Source organism: Miscanthus floridulus, chromosome 2 (assembly GCF_019320115.1).
Source record: "Miscanthus floridulus cultivar M001 chromosome 2, ASM1932011v1, whole genome shotgun sequence".
In the NCBI taxonomy this organism is placed as follows: Eukaryota; Viridiplantae; Streptophyta; class Magnoliopsida; order Poales; family Poaceae; genus Miscanthus; species Miscanthus floridulus.
In genome coordinates this window covers 84385081-84400104 of record NC_089581.1, presented here as the reverse complement: position 1 = coordinate 84400104, position 15024 = coordinate 84385081, and the positions used below count along the sequence as shown (strand labels likewise).

The 15024-nt window shown below is 50.5% G+C and overlaps 1 protein-coding gene and 1 pseudogene across 1 annotated transcript; both read left to right on the top strand.

Moving 5' to 3' along the window:
* The first annotated feature begins 2491 nt into the window (after positions 1–2491).
* Positions 2492–2929, top strand: LOC136536768 (uncharacterized). The gene has a single exon (XM_066528953.1). It carries the CDS (start codon positions 2492–2494, stop codon positions 2927–2929), a length of 438 nt encoding a protein of 145 aa, XP_066385050.1.
* A 4537-nt stretch (positions 2930–7466) lies between these two features.
* LOC136526589 (alpha-L-fucosidase 2-like) overlaps positions 7467–15024 on the top strand; it is a 45626-nt pseudogene continuing 38068 nt past the window's right edge.

Sequence of the window (15024 nt, the reverse complement as noted above, 5' to 3'; positions counted from 1 at the left end):
TGTGTGTTGACTACACGAGTCTCAATAAGGCATGTCCGAAGGATCCGTTTCCTTTGCCACGTATAGACTAAGTAGTCGACTCAACCTCGGGGTGCAAAACCCTCTGCTTCCTTGATGCATACTCTGGGTACCATTAGATTGCCATGAAAGGGTCTGACCAGCTCATGACTTCTTTCATCACCTCGTTTGGGTTGTTCTACTATGTCACGATGCCTTTCGGTCTAAAAAATATGGGAGCTACATACCAGCGATGTATGCTCAAGTGTTTTGGAGACCTCAGCGGGCGAACCATTGAGGCCTACATAGACGACATCGTGGTCAAGTCCAAACGGACTAACAAACTTGTAGCTGACCTAGAGCATATCTTCGCAAAACTACGAGCAAACGACATCAAACTCAACCCTAAAAAATATGTTTTCGGGGTCCCGAGAGGCATGCTGCTTGGGTTCGTCGTCTCTGAGCGTGGCATCGAAGCCAACCCGGAGAAGATCACATCCATCACAAGGATGGGCCTGATGCAGAACCTAAAGGGGGTATAGCGAGTAACGGGGTGCCTCGCCGCGCTTAGCCATTTCATCTCACGCCTCGACGAATGAGGCCTCCCGCTATATCGGCTTCTGAAGAAGACCGATTGGTTTGCGTGGACTCTCGAGGCTCAGGAGGCACTCGACAAAGTCAAGGGAATCCTTGATGAAAGCCTCGATCCTGGTCCCTGCTGATCGATGGAGAGCCACTCCAGCTCTACATTGAGGCCACCACACAAGTGGTCAGCGCCACCCTAGTGGTAGAGCGGGAGGAAGAGGGACATGCCCTCAAAGTGCAGCGCCCTATATACTTTGTTAGTGAGGTCTTATCCGATTTCAAGACTCGCTAACCGCAAATCCAGAAGCTTTTGTACGCCATCCTAATCGCCTAGGAGGAAGTTACGTCACTACTTCGAGTCGCACCCGGTGATAGTCGTGGCATCCTTTCCTCTTGACGAAGTCATCCAGGACTGAGACACCATGGGGAGGATCATGAAGTGGGCACTCGAGCTGATGGGTCAGGGCATTTCATATGCCCCTCGGACAGCCATCAAGTCCTAAGCACTAGCCGACTTCGTGGCAGAATGGACCGAGGTCCAGATGCCACAAACAACTATCGACTAGGAGTACTGGACCATTGTACTTTGATAGATCACTGATGAGGAAAGGCACCAACGTGGGGCTGGTCTTTGTTTCGCCCCTTGGGATACAGCATGAAGTACACGGTCCGCCTCTATTTCCCCACCTCCAATAATGTGGCCGAATATGAGGCGCTCATCAAAGGCCTACGCATCGCCATTGAGTTGGGCATCTAACGGCTTGATGTCCGAGGTGACTCACAGCTGGTCATCGATCAAGTCATGAAGGAGTCAAGCTGCCACAATGCCAAGATGGCTGCTTACTACCGAGAAGTCTGCTAGCTGGAGGACAAGTTCAATGGCCTCAAACTCAATCACATCCTGAGGCGGCTCAATGAGGTGGCCGACACGCTGGCGAAGATGGCGTCTAGCCGAGACCCAGTGCCGACAGGCGTCTTCGCCAGCAATTGGCACAAGCCTTCGATCCGCTATGAGGAACAGGGGTAGATCGAGGATGAGCTACCTGCCCTAGGCTCGGGGGCTGACCGACTACTCGCTCCTTTAGACCCCGAAGTCATGGAGGTTGGCGAGGATCCGATGGTGGAGCCTGACCTTCTAGCTGATTGGAGGACCCCGTACCTCGATTGGCTCCTCCATGAAATGCTTCGAACGGACAAAATGGAGGCTCGACGGATCGCATGTCGAGCCAAGTCTTTCGTCATCATCGAGGGGGAGCTCTATAAATGAAGCCACACCAGGATCCTACAGCATTGCATTCCCATCGAACAAAGGAGGCAACTGTTGAAGGACATTCACGGTGGGGTTTGTGGACATCATGCTGCACCTAGAACCCTAGGTCAGAAACACGTTCCGATAGGGCCTCTACTGGCCGACCATGGTGGCTGACACCGAGCAAATTATGTGCACCTGCGAAGGGTGCCAGTACTATGCTCGTCAAACCCATCTATCAGCCCAAGCGCTCTAGACGATCCCCATCACGTGGCCATTCATGGTCTGGGGGCTTGATCTAGTCGGGCCTCTGAAAAGAGCACCTAGGAGCTACACACATTTGCTCGTCGCCGTAGACAAGTTCACAAAGTGGATAGAGGCTCAGCTGATCTCCGTGATCAAGTTCGAGCAAGCCATGCAGTTCTTCCTCGACATCGTCCACTGCTTTGGAATCCCAAACTCGATCATCATGGACAACACACATAGTTCGCTGGGAAGAAATTCCTCTAGTTCTATGATGACTACCACATCCGTGATGACTGGGCCACCATGGCTCAGCCCCGCATGAACGGACAGGTCGAGCACGCAAACGACATGGTCTTGCAAGGCCTCAAGCCTAGGATCTTCAATCGGCTAAACAAGTTCGGCGGACGATGGGTCATGGAGCTTCCCGCGGTGCTCTGGAGCTTGAGGATGACCCCTAGCCGGGCGACTGGCTACACGTCTTTCTTCATGGTCTATGGTTCTAAGGCAGTCCTCCCAACTGACCTCGACTACGGAGCACCGAGAGTCAGGGCATACAACGAGCAAGGGGTCGAGGCGTCCCTTGAGGACGCCATGGACCAGCTCGATGAAGCGCGTGATGTCACCTTCCTCCACTCGACCAAGTACCAGCAAGCGTTACACCGGTACCACGAGCGTCGATTGCGGGGTTGGGCATTCAACGTCGGGGATTTGGTGCTCCACCTTGTTCAGAGCAACAAGAACCGCCACAAGCTCTCTCCACTGTGGGAAGGACCATACATTGTCATGGAGGTGCTTCGACCAGGAACCTACAAGCTCAAGACCATTGATGGTAGAGTCTTCGCCAACGCTTGAAACATTGAACAACTACGTCTCTTTTACCCCTAGCCTACACATGTACTTGCGAAATTTAAGAACAATGTTTCCGAAATGCGAGTACATTTTCTATTTGGTTTTGCCATCATGTCTCCTTGATCTTCAGTGACCCCCGACCCCAGCAATGGCAAGGGGTCAGGCCTCACTCGGGGACTCATGGGGGTATATCTACCTAAAAACATTCTCTGCGCCCTGACCCTCTCCTACATTAAGACCTAAAGCAAAGGCCGTGGAAATAAGCGCTGAGTAAAACTGGTCGGACTGCAAGAAACCTATGCCCCAGCGGGCTACGGCGTTTTTGCTCACCTGCGTGATCAGAGTTTTTTTCGCCAACACCCCGAGCTTTATAGCCTTAAACCAATGAAAGGGTCGGAACGCATTAACCTTTTCATAAAAAGGGCAAAGAACCAAAAGATTATTCAACCATAGTAGAAATTAAAATATGTCCATTTATTACAAGATCACTACTTGGCCTAACTAACTAACTAACTAACCCCTCCCCTTGGGGGGACGACCTCGTCTTCAATCTTGGCAGATAAGTCCTGCGCTAGGGGAGCCACTGACCCCTCGATCTCCTCCAGCTCGGCCTCGGTGTAGCTGGGGGCGAAGCCCTGGCTCATCATCCCCAGATCGATGTTCTCATAATGAGAACGAGCGATCGCGAACGACCGATGAACGCCGAAGCGGAGTGCATCCCTCGCCATCTCACGTGCCCGATTCGTGATTCGGACGACGTGGACCGCGAGCGAGCTCATCTCCTGCACCGGGGCTAGCTCGAGGTCATCACAAACCAGTTGGACGGTGACGCGCAGGGTGTCATGCTCGTCGCTCTCCTTTAGGAGGGAGGCCTTCACCTCGTTGAGCTCCCTCTCCAAGCCACGGCTCTTCGCTACCTCCACGCCAAGCCTATTGTCAAGACCTGCCCAAATCACATGGCGACCGTGTCAAAGGGCCCACCACAGATTCTAGAGAGAAAGACAGCAGGAGAAACCTGAAGCTTACCATCCACGTTCGCCCGGAGCTCGCGCACCTTGCTGCGCTATTGGGTCACCTTGGCCTCTAGGCACCGGACCTCATCCTGGCGCTGACCGACCTCCGCGGTGAGCTAGGCAGACACGCCCTCGGCCGTGACCTTTAGGTCCTTCTCCCCCTGAAGCTCACCCTCAAGGAGGATGATCCGCTGCTGGGAGTCGGCGTGCTCTTGGTGGGCCAAGCCACACTCCGTGCGGAGCTCCTCTATGGTTTGGAGCAGGTCCTCCCGCTCCTTTCGTAGCCGCTCGGCCTCTACGGCGTCCACACGCTCCCTCTCGATCAGCGCCATGAGTTTTTCCCCAGCCTCACGGGAGTCATCGCGGGCGTCCTTCTCCCTGACCCAGAGGTCGGCCAACTCTTGGGCGGCGGGAGCAAGCTCTGCCACCTCCTGGCAGGCGGCAATGATCTGTGCGGCCAGCTCCTCATTCCACCGCGCCTCCCCGGCAAGGCGGTCCCAAATGCCCCTCTCGTGACGAAGGAACCAGGACTTCTCCCGGCTGCGACCCATAAGGACCTACGCAGAGAACAAGTCTTAGAAGCGCGAAAAGGGAAAACGAGCATCGCAAGCATGACCATCTCATACTTGGCCAACTGGGGCGACAACGTCGCGTAGCGAACCCAGCGTGGCAGATAGGGCGCTAACTGCGGTCCCAACCTCCGCATGGATGCTCCCCCACTCCCTCTCCTCCGCAGCGTCGTCGAGGGCGAGAAGCGTCGCCTCCGGGTTCTGCGGGTCAATGCCCTCGTCCGTGGTCGCACAGGACTTGTGCGTCTTGTTTGGAGAGCACCCACTTGTTCGCGTAAAAGAGCACGATGGGGCCGACGTACTTCTCCTTGAAGCCCTATCGCCGTGCGACGCCTACACGATCAGCTTGAAGAACTGGAACCTGAGGTCGCGCTTGGCAAGCTCGTTGACGAGCTCGGCGTCCCACCGGTGGTCGACCGACGAGCATGCTGCACCGGTGCTGGGCTGATCCCGCTGCTGCTCCGAGTCAAGGATCTTCGACTCGACGGAGCGGCTGTAGATGGGTTTCGTAGAAGGGCTGCCTAGGATAGAGGTGTCAGTGGGGAAGGAGGTTGCCGATGGGGCCGCTGGAGGAGGCGACAACTACAACAGTGAGGTCGGAGGTTGCAGCGGTGACGGCCAATTGCATCGGTAGGTTTCAAGTCTCAAAGAGAAGAAAGAAGAGGGAGAGAAAAAGAAATAAAAAAATGATGGGTTAAATGCAAAGTGCTAGACATCGTTAGCGCCACAGTGGCAATGCCATGTTGGATAAATTGTCCACGTGTCCGATATAGATCTCCGGTTCACCATTTATCAACTTTAGTGTCTTAGAAATGCATTTTTCAAGTTTATAGACCTAAGTGGCACCCTATGATAAGTTCAGAGACCGCTCATGCATTTAACTCATTGATCTCTAAGACTTGGAAATTTGTTAGAAAATGCAGCAGTGCGCTGGAGGCAGAGGCCCTTGCGTGCATTGAAGGCTTATGTTGGGTACATCATTGGGGATTATCACAGATAATTATTGAATCAGACTGCGCAAGAATTATTTCTTCCCTCAAGAGTCATGGACAGGTCGGAGGTTGGCCCAATCATAGAGGCAAGAGGAGCGACAAGGCAAGAGACAGATCGGAGGCTCCCAAGTAAAGAGAGAATGCAATTAAGTTGCTAATGAATTAGCTTTATTAGCTAGACGAGGGTTTGGTCCATCCTGAGTACCGATTATAATTCGCCTGGGGTAGCTAATAAAATCCTTTCTTCGCTAAAAAAAAAAGTTTAGTAGATGTCATATCAGGTATTTATGTACTAATTGGAAAGACTAAATATGAGTCTAATTAGGCTTAATACATGCGTCTCGTAAATTAGTCTTAATCTGAGCAATTGGTTTTGTAATTAATCTACGTTTAATACTCCATGCATGTGTCTAAAGACCAAATTTCTTGCTCGTTTGAACTTATCAGCCGTTATAAATGTCCATGCAGCCCGAGCCATGACGGCACGGCACGAAGCCCGCTTTTTTAGCCCGACACGAGCCCGGCCCGGCCCGAGGGAGCAGGCCGTGCTTGGGCCACTGCTCAGGCCCGTGGGCTGGCACAGCATGGCCCGCCTGAGTCGGTCGGCCTGGCAGCGGCCCGCCCTCCCCTTCTCCCTCCTCACTCATCCTCCCCTCTCCAAGGCCCAGCGCGGCGCCGCGGCCCAGCGCGGCCGGCCCATCGTCCCCGCCTCCTCCCTCCTCATATATAAGCGCACTCCCTCGCGCCGCGCCTCGCAACGGCCACCCGACCCGGCCCCCTCCTCTTCCCTCGCGGACGCCCCCTCTCTTTCCTCGCGTCGCGCCTCGCGACGGCCGCCCCTCCCCTTCCCCGAAGAACGCCGTTGCTGTCGAGAGCCTCGCCGCTCCTTGTCTCCTCGAGCCGTCGTGAGGTCTTCCCCGAGCCGACACCGTCGCCATTCGTCTTCCTCCATGCTGGCTCGTGTCGCCGCCTCCTCTTCCTCCTTCCTTGCCCCACCGTCGAGTCGGAGCACCACAGACGTGCCCTCCTCCCTCGATGCCGGCGAGGCCAGGCAGCGCCCTCCCTCCCTCCCCCGTCCTCCATCTCTCCCTCCCCGTGCGGATCTCTCTCCCTCTCCCTCTCCCTTCCTCCCTCAGCTCAGATCCGGTGGCCTCCCTCTCTTCCTCATCCTCGGTGCACGGCAGGTTCCCTCCCACCCTCTCCCTCGGCGTACGACGGGCTCCCTTGCCGTGCCTCCTCTGCTCAGATCCGGCGCAGGTATGATGACCTCCCTCCCTACCCCTGAGATCCGGAGCTCCGCCGCTCCTAGCTCCGGCGGCTACCTCCTCCTCGCCTCCCCACGTGGCCGCGGAGCAGGCATCGGCCTCGAGCGCGGCAGCCTCAAGCGGCCGATCTGAGGCCGCGCGCCGGCCGTGCTCAGTGCCTCTGCATCGCCTCATCACCGCGCCTCTGCATCGCCTCCCCGGCCTCCTCCACGCGGTCACGTGCCTCGACGCCATCACCGCCTCCGCGTCCTCCTCCACGTTGTCGCCTCGAGCGCCACCCCGTAGGACAGCGCCTCGACCTCGTCCTCCGTCTTCTCTCCCTCCCCCTGCTGATGTGGGCCTCGGGGCGGCCTAGCTTGTTAAAAAGGCCGTGCTTTCTAGGCCGGCCTGGCACGGAAAAGTGGCTCGATGGGCCGTGCCTAGGCCGTCGGCCAGGCACGGTGGACTGGGGAGGCACGGCCCGACGGCCCATCGTGCTCTACTGTGTCGTGCCCTACCGGGCCGTGCCGGGCCGAGCCGGGCAGCCCGAATAAACATTTATATCAGCGGTATGTTTTCAGTAAAATAATAGTATTTTTCGCTCCTAATAAATTAATATCAGCATTAATCATTTTTTTTTCAGCCCAAAACGGTAGGCGGAACCAAATACCCACTGAGTTCACGACTGGGGGGGCTTCCGATAAGGAGACTCCGTCCCGAGACGAATCCGCCGTTTGCCATCCCTGCCTCGCGCGTATCTGGACACGGGCTGCTTTGCTCGTCAGATACGCTACTGGTTCTAGGCTTCTAGCTGTACTCCTCGGCCCCACCCATGAACAGTGACAGCGATTGCGGCTCCGACGCCGGCGTCGAGTGGGTCTGGGTACGTCGCCCGTCGGAGGCGGAGGCCGTTGCCGCGGCGGCCGGGTGGCCGGCGGATGAAGAGGCGCGGCCGCTCAAGGTGGTCTTCGGCTCCCCGGCGAAGTACTTCACCGACGCGGCGCCGATCGGGAACGGCCGCCTCGGCGCCATGGTCTGGGGCGGCGTCGAATCTGAAAGGCTCCAGCTTAACCGTAAGCCACCGCTTCCCCTCCATCCATGTTCTTGGATAGTGCTTGGATGCTTTGCTCCACTATCTAATATCAGTTCAAGGGGGAAAAAACTTTGGTTCTTTAGGTCGACTTCTTTGCTCTCTATTTAGCCGTGTATCAGTTAATTTGGACGGAAATGAAGGTTCTTAATTAACTCCTCACATGATGTACCTTTTTCTTGAACGATGCAGGAGAGTTGTATGTCATTTTATTTTATTGGGTTATTTGATTGGTACCATTATAATTTTTAGAGTTTTGAAAACTACCATTACTATTCACCTATTTTGAAATGGACCATTACAATTCTTTGATCGTTTGAAATACGTCACGATATGCGCTTGGGAATGACTCGGGCCCACCTGTAGGCATACATGACGTCATTCTATTTTCGTATAGACAAAACTGCCCCTCTACCTTCTTCTCTCTCTATATGCCACTGACCTGTGGACCCCCTTGTGATCTCCTTCCTTCCACATCTTCTTCTCCACAACAGCTTCTTCCCCAACTTCCCATGCCATCGTGGCCAGCCCAGCTCCCGTACACGGGTGGGCCGCTGCTCATCGCTGGCTACGACCCGAGCGCGATCCGCCGCTGGTCGCCTACCCGAGCGCGATCCGCCGCTGGTCGCCTGCTGTGCTCCCGCATGCGTGCTGCCGCTGAGTGCTTGACGAGCTCCTTCGCGCTGGTCGAGCTGGTCTTCTGGCCAAGCTCCTCCATGCCAGCCCACCGGCCACGGCTCACGTCCCAGCCCCACCGCAGTCGTTCTAATGTGAAGCTCGCCTGTAGCTCGGCCAGTCGGCCTCCGCCGTGTCCGTGAGGCGGGGGAGGCTGTGGAGGGTGGCCGTGGCGGGGAAGCTCACGGAGGGCGGCGGCCATGGAGGGACCAGGCGAGGAAGAAAGGGAGGAAGAAGAAGAAGACCATGGGCAAATACTTGGTGGCCGAATAGGTCTGCAGGTGGGCCTGAGTTCTTTCTAAGCGTACACCATGGCGTATTTCAAAGAATCATAGAATTGTAATGGTACGTTTCAAAATAGGTGAATAGCAGTGGTAGTTCTCCAAACTTGGCAAATTGCAATGGTAGCAATCAAAATAGCCCTTTATTCATGGCCCCTTTGGAACGCAGGAATTTCACAGGATTCAGTTTATTTTTCATAGGAAAAACGCAGGAACGGGAAAAATCTCGCGTTCCAAAGGGGGCCTAATGGAGAAAATGTACAAAAGGGTGGGGCTAGAGCAGTACCACCTGAACACACACCACACAGATCCAACACATAAGGTTACAGACGTGCCACTAGCATAGAAAAAAGATGACCAAAGAACACTGGCCAAGCCAACTTGGAGACCTTGGTCATGGACAGAGACGATTTCCAAGCACCATAAGCTACGCTCATCAGTCACCGACTGCAAGGGAGTATGTATGTTTGGCAAAGCTCCCCCAAACACAGGCTCCAAACCACAAGGATGACCTGATAATTGAGCCCTTTGCACATCTCCTTTGGGGCAGACCAATGGTGTTTCCCCACCAACTAGAGAAGCATGTTGAGGAGATTGGAGGTGCAAGAACGACCAAGTTTAATCTCTGAAAAATCAAGAATCAGACCTGACGGAGGAACATGCAGGAATAAGGATGTGTTGTATTGTCTCCACTTGATCACAGAATGGACAAGCAGATGGATGGGGCAGCCGACAGCCCTCGTTTGGCAAGGTGGTTGGCTGTGCAACACTGGCTGTATATGGCTAAGCAAACAAAATATTTACAAGGCAGGTGTGCCCAACTCTTCCAAGGGGCAAACATGTTGGTTCCCAGAAAGAAAAGCAGCATAGACTGATTTGCTGCTGTAAGACTGGGTGGGGCGCCTAATGGTGTTGATTCTGCAGAACCAATCTGTCCCAAGAAATCTCAAACTTGCAGGTATCCCACTAAAACTAGCGCAGTTATCTTACACACAGCTTCGGTTGTGGTGGGCCTGAGCCAGTCTGTGTATTGTCATCTTTTCTGGATACCAATCTGTATAAGTTGGGGCCAAACTCGGCCATGGTTTTACCCTGCAGCCACCAATCAGACCAGAACCAACTTGATTCCCCATTTCCAACAATAGATTCCATGGCAAAATTGAACGGAGCCCATGCATTTTGTGGCACTTGGATTGGCAGAGCCCATAACCAACGTGTAACCAACATGGACGCAGAGCCCAATCCAGACATCCATACTGCAGTGGTTTTTTTTTGCTTTTTCCCAAGATACAGGACAATTGCCTCCATTGGTTTGCTCCTGTCCTTTCCAAAAGAAACCTTTGCGTTTCTTGTGTATTGCTTTGATCTTGAAAGCAGAGTATATGGCAAGAATTAGTAGATTGATTAGAGAGATACATGGTATATATAGGGACAGGGGCTTATAGAATCAGAGCCATCCTCTTCCTTACCAAATACAAGTCAATCTACCATACGTGCTGGACTTCGAGTCCGAGGCACATAGCCTGGCCAACTATACCCGGGCCACAAAGCCCAAGACACGTTGTCTAACACGCCCCCGCAGTTGAAACACTGGTTCCTCGGATGTTGAGACTGGATTTGAATTCGGTGAACACAGAAGATGGCAAGCAACCCTTTTGTGAAAATGCCGGCATACTGTAGGGAAGATGGAACCTGCATAACACGGACGTCGCCAACAGCCACACGTTCACGAACAAAATGGAGATCAATCTCAATATGCTTGGTATGCTGGTGTTGAACTGGATTGCTGGACATGTAAATAGCGCTGATGTTGTCACAGTAGATCAACGTGGCACGGCGGAGGGGAGTGTGAAGTTCCAGTAGGAGCTAGCCAGGTGGCTTCTGCAACAGCATTGGCCACAACGCGATATTTGGCTTCAGCACTGGAACGAGACACGGTGGCCTGACATTTCGACGACTAGGAGACGAGGTTGTCACCAAGCAAGACTGCATAACCCGAAGTGGTTTACGAGTGCCCGGACAGCCTGCCAAGACAGCATCTGAATATGCCACAAGATCTGACTGGGACGTGGGGTGAAGGAAAAGGCCTAAGTCCAAGGTGCCCCAAAGGTAGCGCAGAATGCATTTGAGGGCTGCAAGGTAAGGACTCTGAGGATCATGCATATGAAGGCAGACTTGCTGAACAACGTAGGAGATGTCAGGCCTACGTGAAGGTGAGGTAATGTAAGGCTCCAGCCAGACTTCAGAAGTTAGTAGGATCCTCAACAGGTGAACCAGCAGTGGCCGACAACTTAGGATGAATATCAACTGGAGAGCTACACAGCTTGCAGTCTGTCATGCCTGCATGTGCCAAGCCAATATCTCCAAGACATACCATCTCTGAGAAAGTAGGAGACCACCTGAGCACTTCTGAACTTGCATGCCAAGAAAGTGGTGGAGCTCGCCTAAATCTTTCATTGAAAGTTTTTGCTGTAGGGACAAAATAGTGCGCCGAAGTAGAGTTGGGGAGCATGTTAGTCGCTGAATTCTTACTCTTGATAGTTGTAGAATTCTTACTCTCATCGAGAGAGGATGACACTAGCAGTTGGAGCAATTTTTTGGTTTTATTTCCAAATGCCATGACAACCTGAGGGGTTGGGGGTACATATTTATAGGCTGCTAGCCAGCCAAGCATATGCCAAGATGCTAGTCTAAGATGCTGTCCTAGATGCTAAGATGTTGTCCTCTAAGATGCCCGTAGTGGCTCCTTGTCGCCGCTGACCAGGCCAGCTCTGCCACAACGGCCACTTCTCCGACCTGGCTCACTTCGACCGCGTCGGCATGGACGGGCGGCCTCAGACCAACGCGCAGTGGACGGCGGTGGGAGCTCCAGCGGACTCCGGCGCAACCAACATGGGTGGGCAGCAGTGCGAGCTCTAGGAGAACTCCAGTACAAGCTCCGGAAATGGCGTCCTGGATCCTCCCGTTGCCAACGGCCGCATTCGTCGGGCGCTCCTTCTGACTCCAATGGGCAAGGATGAGGAGCTGGATTGACTCCTTTGCGTGAATGACTGAAGGTTGAGATTAGGCACCAGAACAAAACAACCATAGTTATAAAAAGTAGAGAAGATGACGTGTGGGTCCATGGACGATTAATTTGATGGTGGCTAACGGTGTGAAAGAGTGGCTCTCATCCTATCTCTTCGGTCACTTCAACCAAATAGGAAACAGAGATGACCATAGCCCTCTAACCAAACATAATACTGGGACCGTCCCATACCAGATAACAGGGATATGATCGTTCTGTCCCCAGTATCCCAAAACCAAACACACCCTTAGTCATTGCAGCTTGAGAAAAGGTGCTCAGCGGTGCAGTTGGAGGAAAGGAGAATTTAAGCATCCAAGTTGGTAAATTTGAAATCTTTGTTTCACATTTCTGTAAATATCTTTGTAATTACCTTTATTTTTAGCTGATTGCTTTGTATTAAAAATGTCTGTGAACATCTCAAAGAAAAAATGTTGGTGCAGATGACACTCTATGGACAGGTGGGCCTGGTAATTATACAAATCCCAAAGCACCTGCTGTTCTTTCTGAAGTAAGGAGCTTTGTTGACAATGGAAAGTACCCTGAAGCCACAGCTGCTGCATATGATCTGTCTGGTGACCAAACACAGGTATGTGTTGTACTTCTAGATCGATAGAAGGATCATGTAACTACGCAAAAAGAATTGGAGACATTACCAATTTGAAATATTACCTATGTTTCTACTGAAGGTCTTTCAACCTCTTGGGGATATTGATCTGGTCTTTGGTAAGAAGATCAAGTACACAAATTACAAACGAGAGCTAGATCTTCACACTGCAACAGTCACCGTCACATATACTGTTGGGGAGATAGTCTACTCAAGGGAACATTTCTCCTCAAATCCACATCAAGTCATTGCGACTAAAATCTCTGCAAACAAACCAGGAAATGTCTCTTTCACAGTGTCTTTAACTACTACACTAAACCACAAGATTCGTGTAACACATGCAAATGAAATAATCATGGAGGGTAGCTGTCCAGGCGAAAGACCTCAAGAGGGCAATACTGCTGCTGATCCTCCCATTGGAATTAAATTTTGTGCAATTCTTTATCTGCAGATAAATGGTGCCAATAGCACAGTGGAAGTATTGAATGATAACATGCTGAAACTTGATTGTGCCGACTCTGTTGTTTTACTTCTTGCAGCCACTACTTCATTTGAAAGTGCATTCATCAAACCCTCAGAATCTAAATTGGATCCAACAGTGTCTGCTTTTACGACATTAAGTATTGCTAGGAGCACATCATATTCACAGCTAAAAGCCTACCACATTGATGATTACCAGACTCTTTTCCAGCGTGTTTCCTTGCAACTATCACAAGGCTCTAATTATCATCTTCAGGGGAGTAGGCTAGTTCAGTCAGCAGGGACTAGTTCTCAGTGTGCTACTGTATCAGATTATGCTTTTCAAATATCTGACCGCACCACATTGACAGCCCTTAAAGATTTTGTGAAGCCTACGGTAGAAAGAATTGTAACTTTCAAAGACAATGAAGACCCTTCTCTTGTGGAACTTCTATTTCAGTTTGGTCGTTATCTACTCATTTCGTGCTCAAGGCCTGGAACCCAAATTTCCAATCTGCAAGGGATATGGAGCAATGACCCTTCACCACCATGGGAGTATGGTTTTGCAATGACATTTTGTTTTTCTTTATTTCTTTGCCTTATTAAATTATGTATTTCTTGGATTATTACTTTGTTTATAGCTTTCGAAGGGAAATAGCTGGAGCAGAATATGGATTTCACCCTAAGTCAATCCTTTAATTACTAGTTTTTATTTTGGGAAAATTCTGTTAAACATCACCATTTAGTTTCCACATCTTTTAGTCGTTGGTATTGTGATAATCTTTTTTGGTCTTCTTTTAGATGTTTTGCTGTTTGGCTAAGCCCTTTTTTCTAAGTCAAATTGCTATTGGAGATACTGTAATATTCCAAACACAAACAAATTAATGGCCATGTTAGAAGAATACACCATATTCTTTTTTCTCGAATTCACAGGAGAGTTGCGTATCATTATATTAAGAAGAAAAGAATGATACCATATGGCTTTAGTTTGTTTGCTAAATAAGCTTTAAATTTTCTTACCCACTTTTCCACAGCAGCTTTATGTAAGGACAACACTACAATGTTAAACTGGCCCTTGCTATTATATATTTTGATTGGGTCATGCTCAGAGACACTATCCTGGTTTACTTGCAGATGGCAATAAATTTTTATAATTCCAAAAAGATGTACATAAATCTAGATTACTTCTGCAAAGAAAAAAGCGGAAAAATATTTAGTGTCGAACAATCATGTATAAATCCAAACTTGCACATCTTTCTAATGCTGGTTCTCCTGCATTACATTAAAATTGTTTTGTTTCCTCTTTTTTCCTAGTAACTACTGATTAATAACTTTTCCGAAAATTTCTTATTTGTGTGCATTATCTTGTTCTCTTATATTTTCTGTTTCCACTATTTTCCACCATCCCATCATCCCATGTTTGAATTAACATGATGTATGATTCATTTCCCAGTGCAGCACCCCATCCAAATATAAATCTGCAAATGAATTACTGGCCTGCGCTTCCTTGTAACCTTAGCGAATGCCAAGAACCACTGTTTGACTTTATTGGCTCCCTCTCAGTCAATGGGGCTAAGACAGCAAAAGTAAGTCAATTGGCAGAAAAATCTAATGTTTATAGTTTTCTACCATCTATACGTGAGAAAATTAGCATTTCTTTTTAGTTTTTACTCTCTAATCTCTACTGAACGTAGTGACATGTATATCAATGTGAATTTTTAGTGTTGTTCTTGCTGAACCCTGTGTTGGATATTATCAGGATGATGGAGAATTTTTCTGTCATGTTGCTAATGACTTATAATATGACACTGTAAACCTGAATGCAGGATTTTAAGTTTTAGTTACAAGCATTTCTTTAATGAGCGAGTTACAAGAACTTGTGCGCAAATATGTAGGAATCATCAATACATGCGAACTAACTAGTAACGGCATGCACTATAAGCCTGTAAGCAGTTAGTATTGTGATTTTTGGCTAGCAGATTCTCTTTCCAAACACCTTAATGTAAGTATTTGATGTTTGTAACAAATGGAATGTAGCATTTGCATTGCAGCAGGGGATAGGAATCTATGCTTCTTGCATCTTTGAAATCAAACAATTCCACTC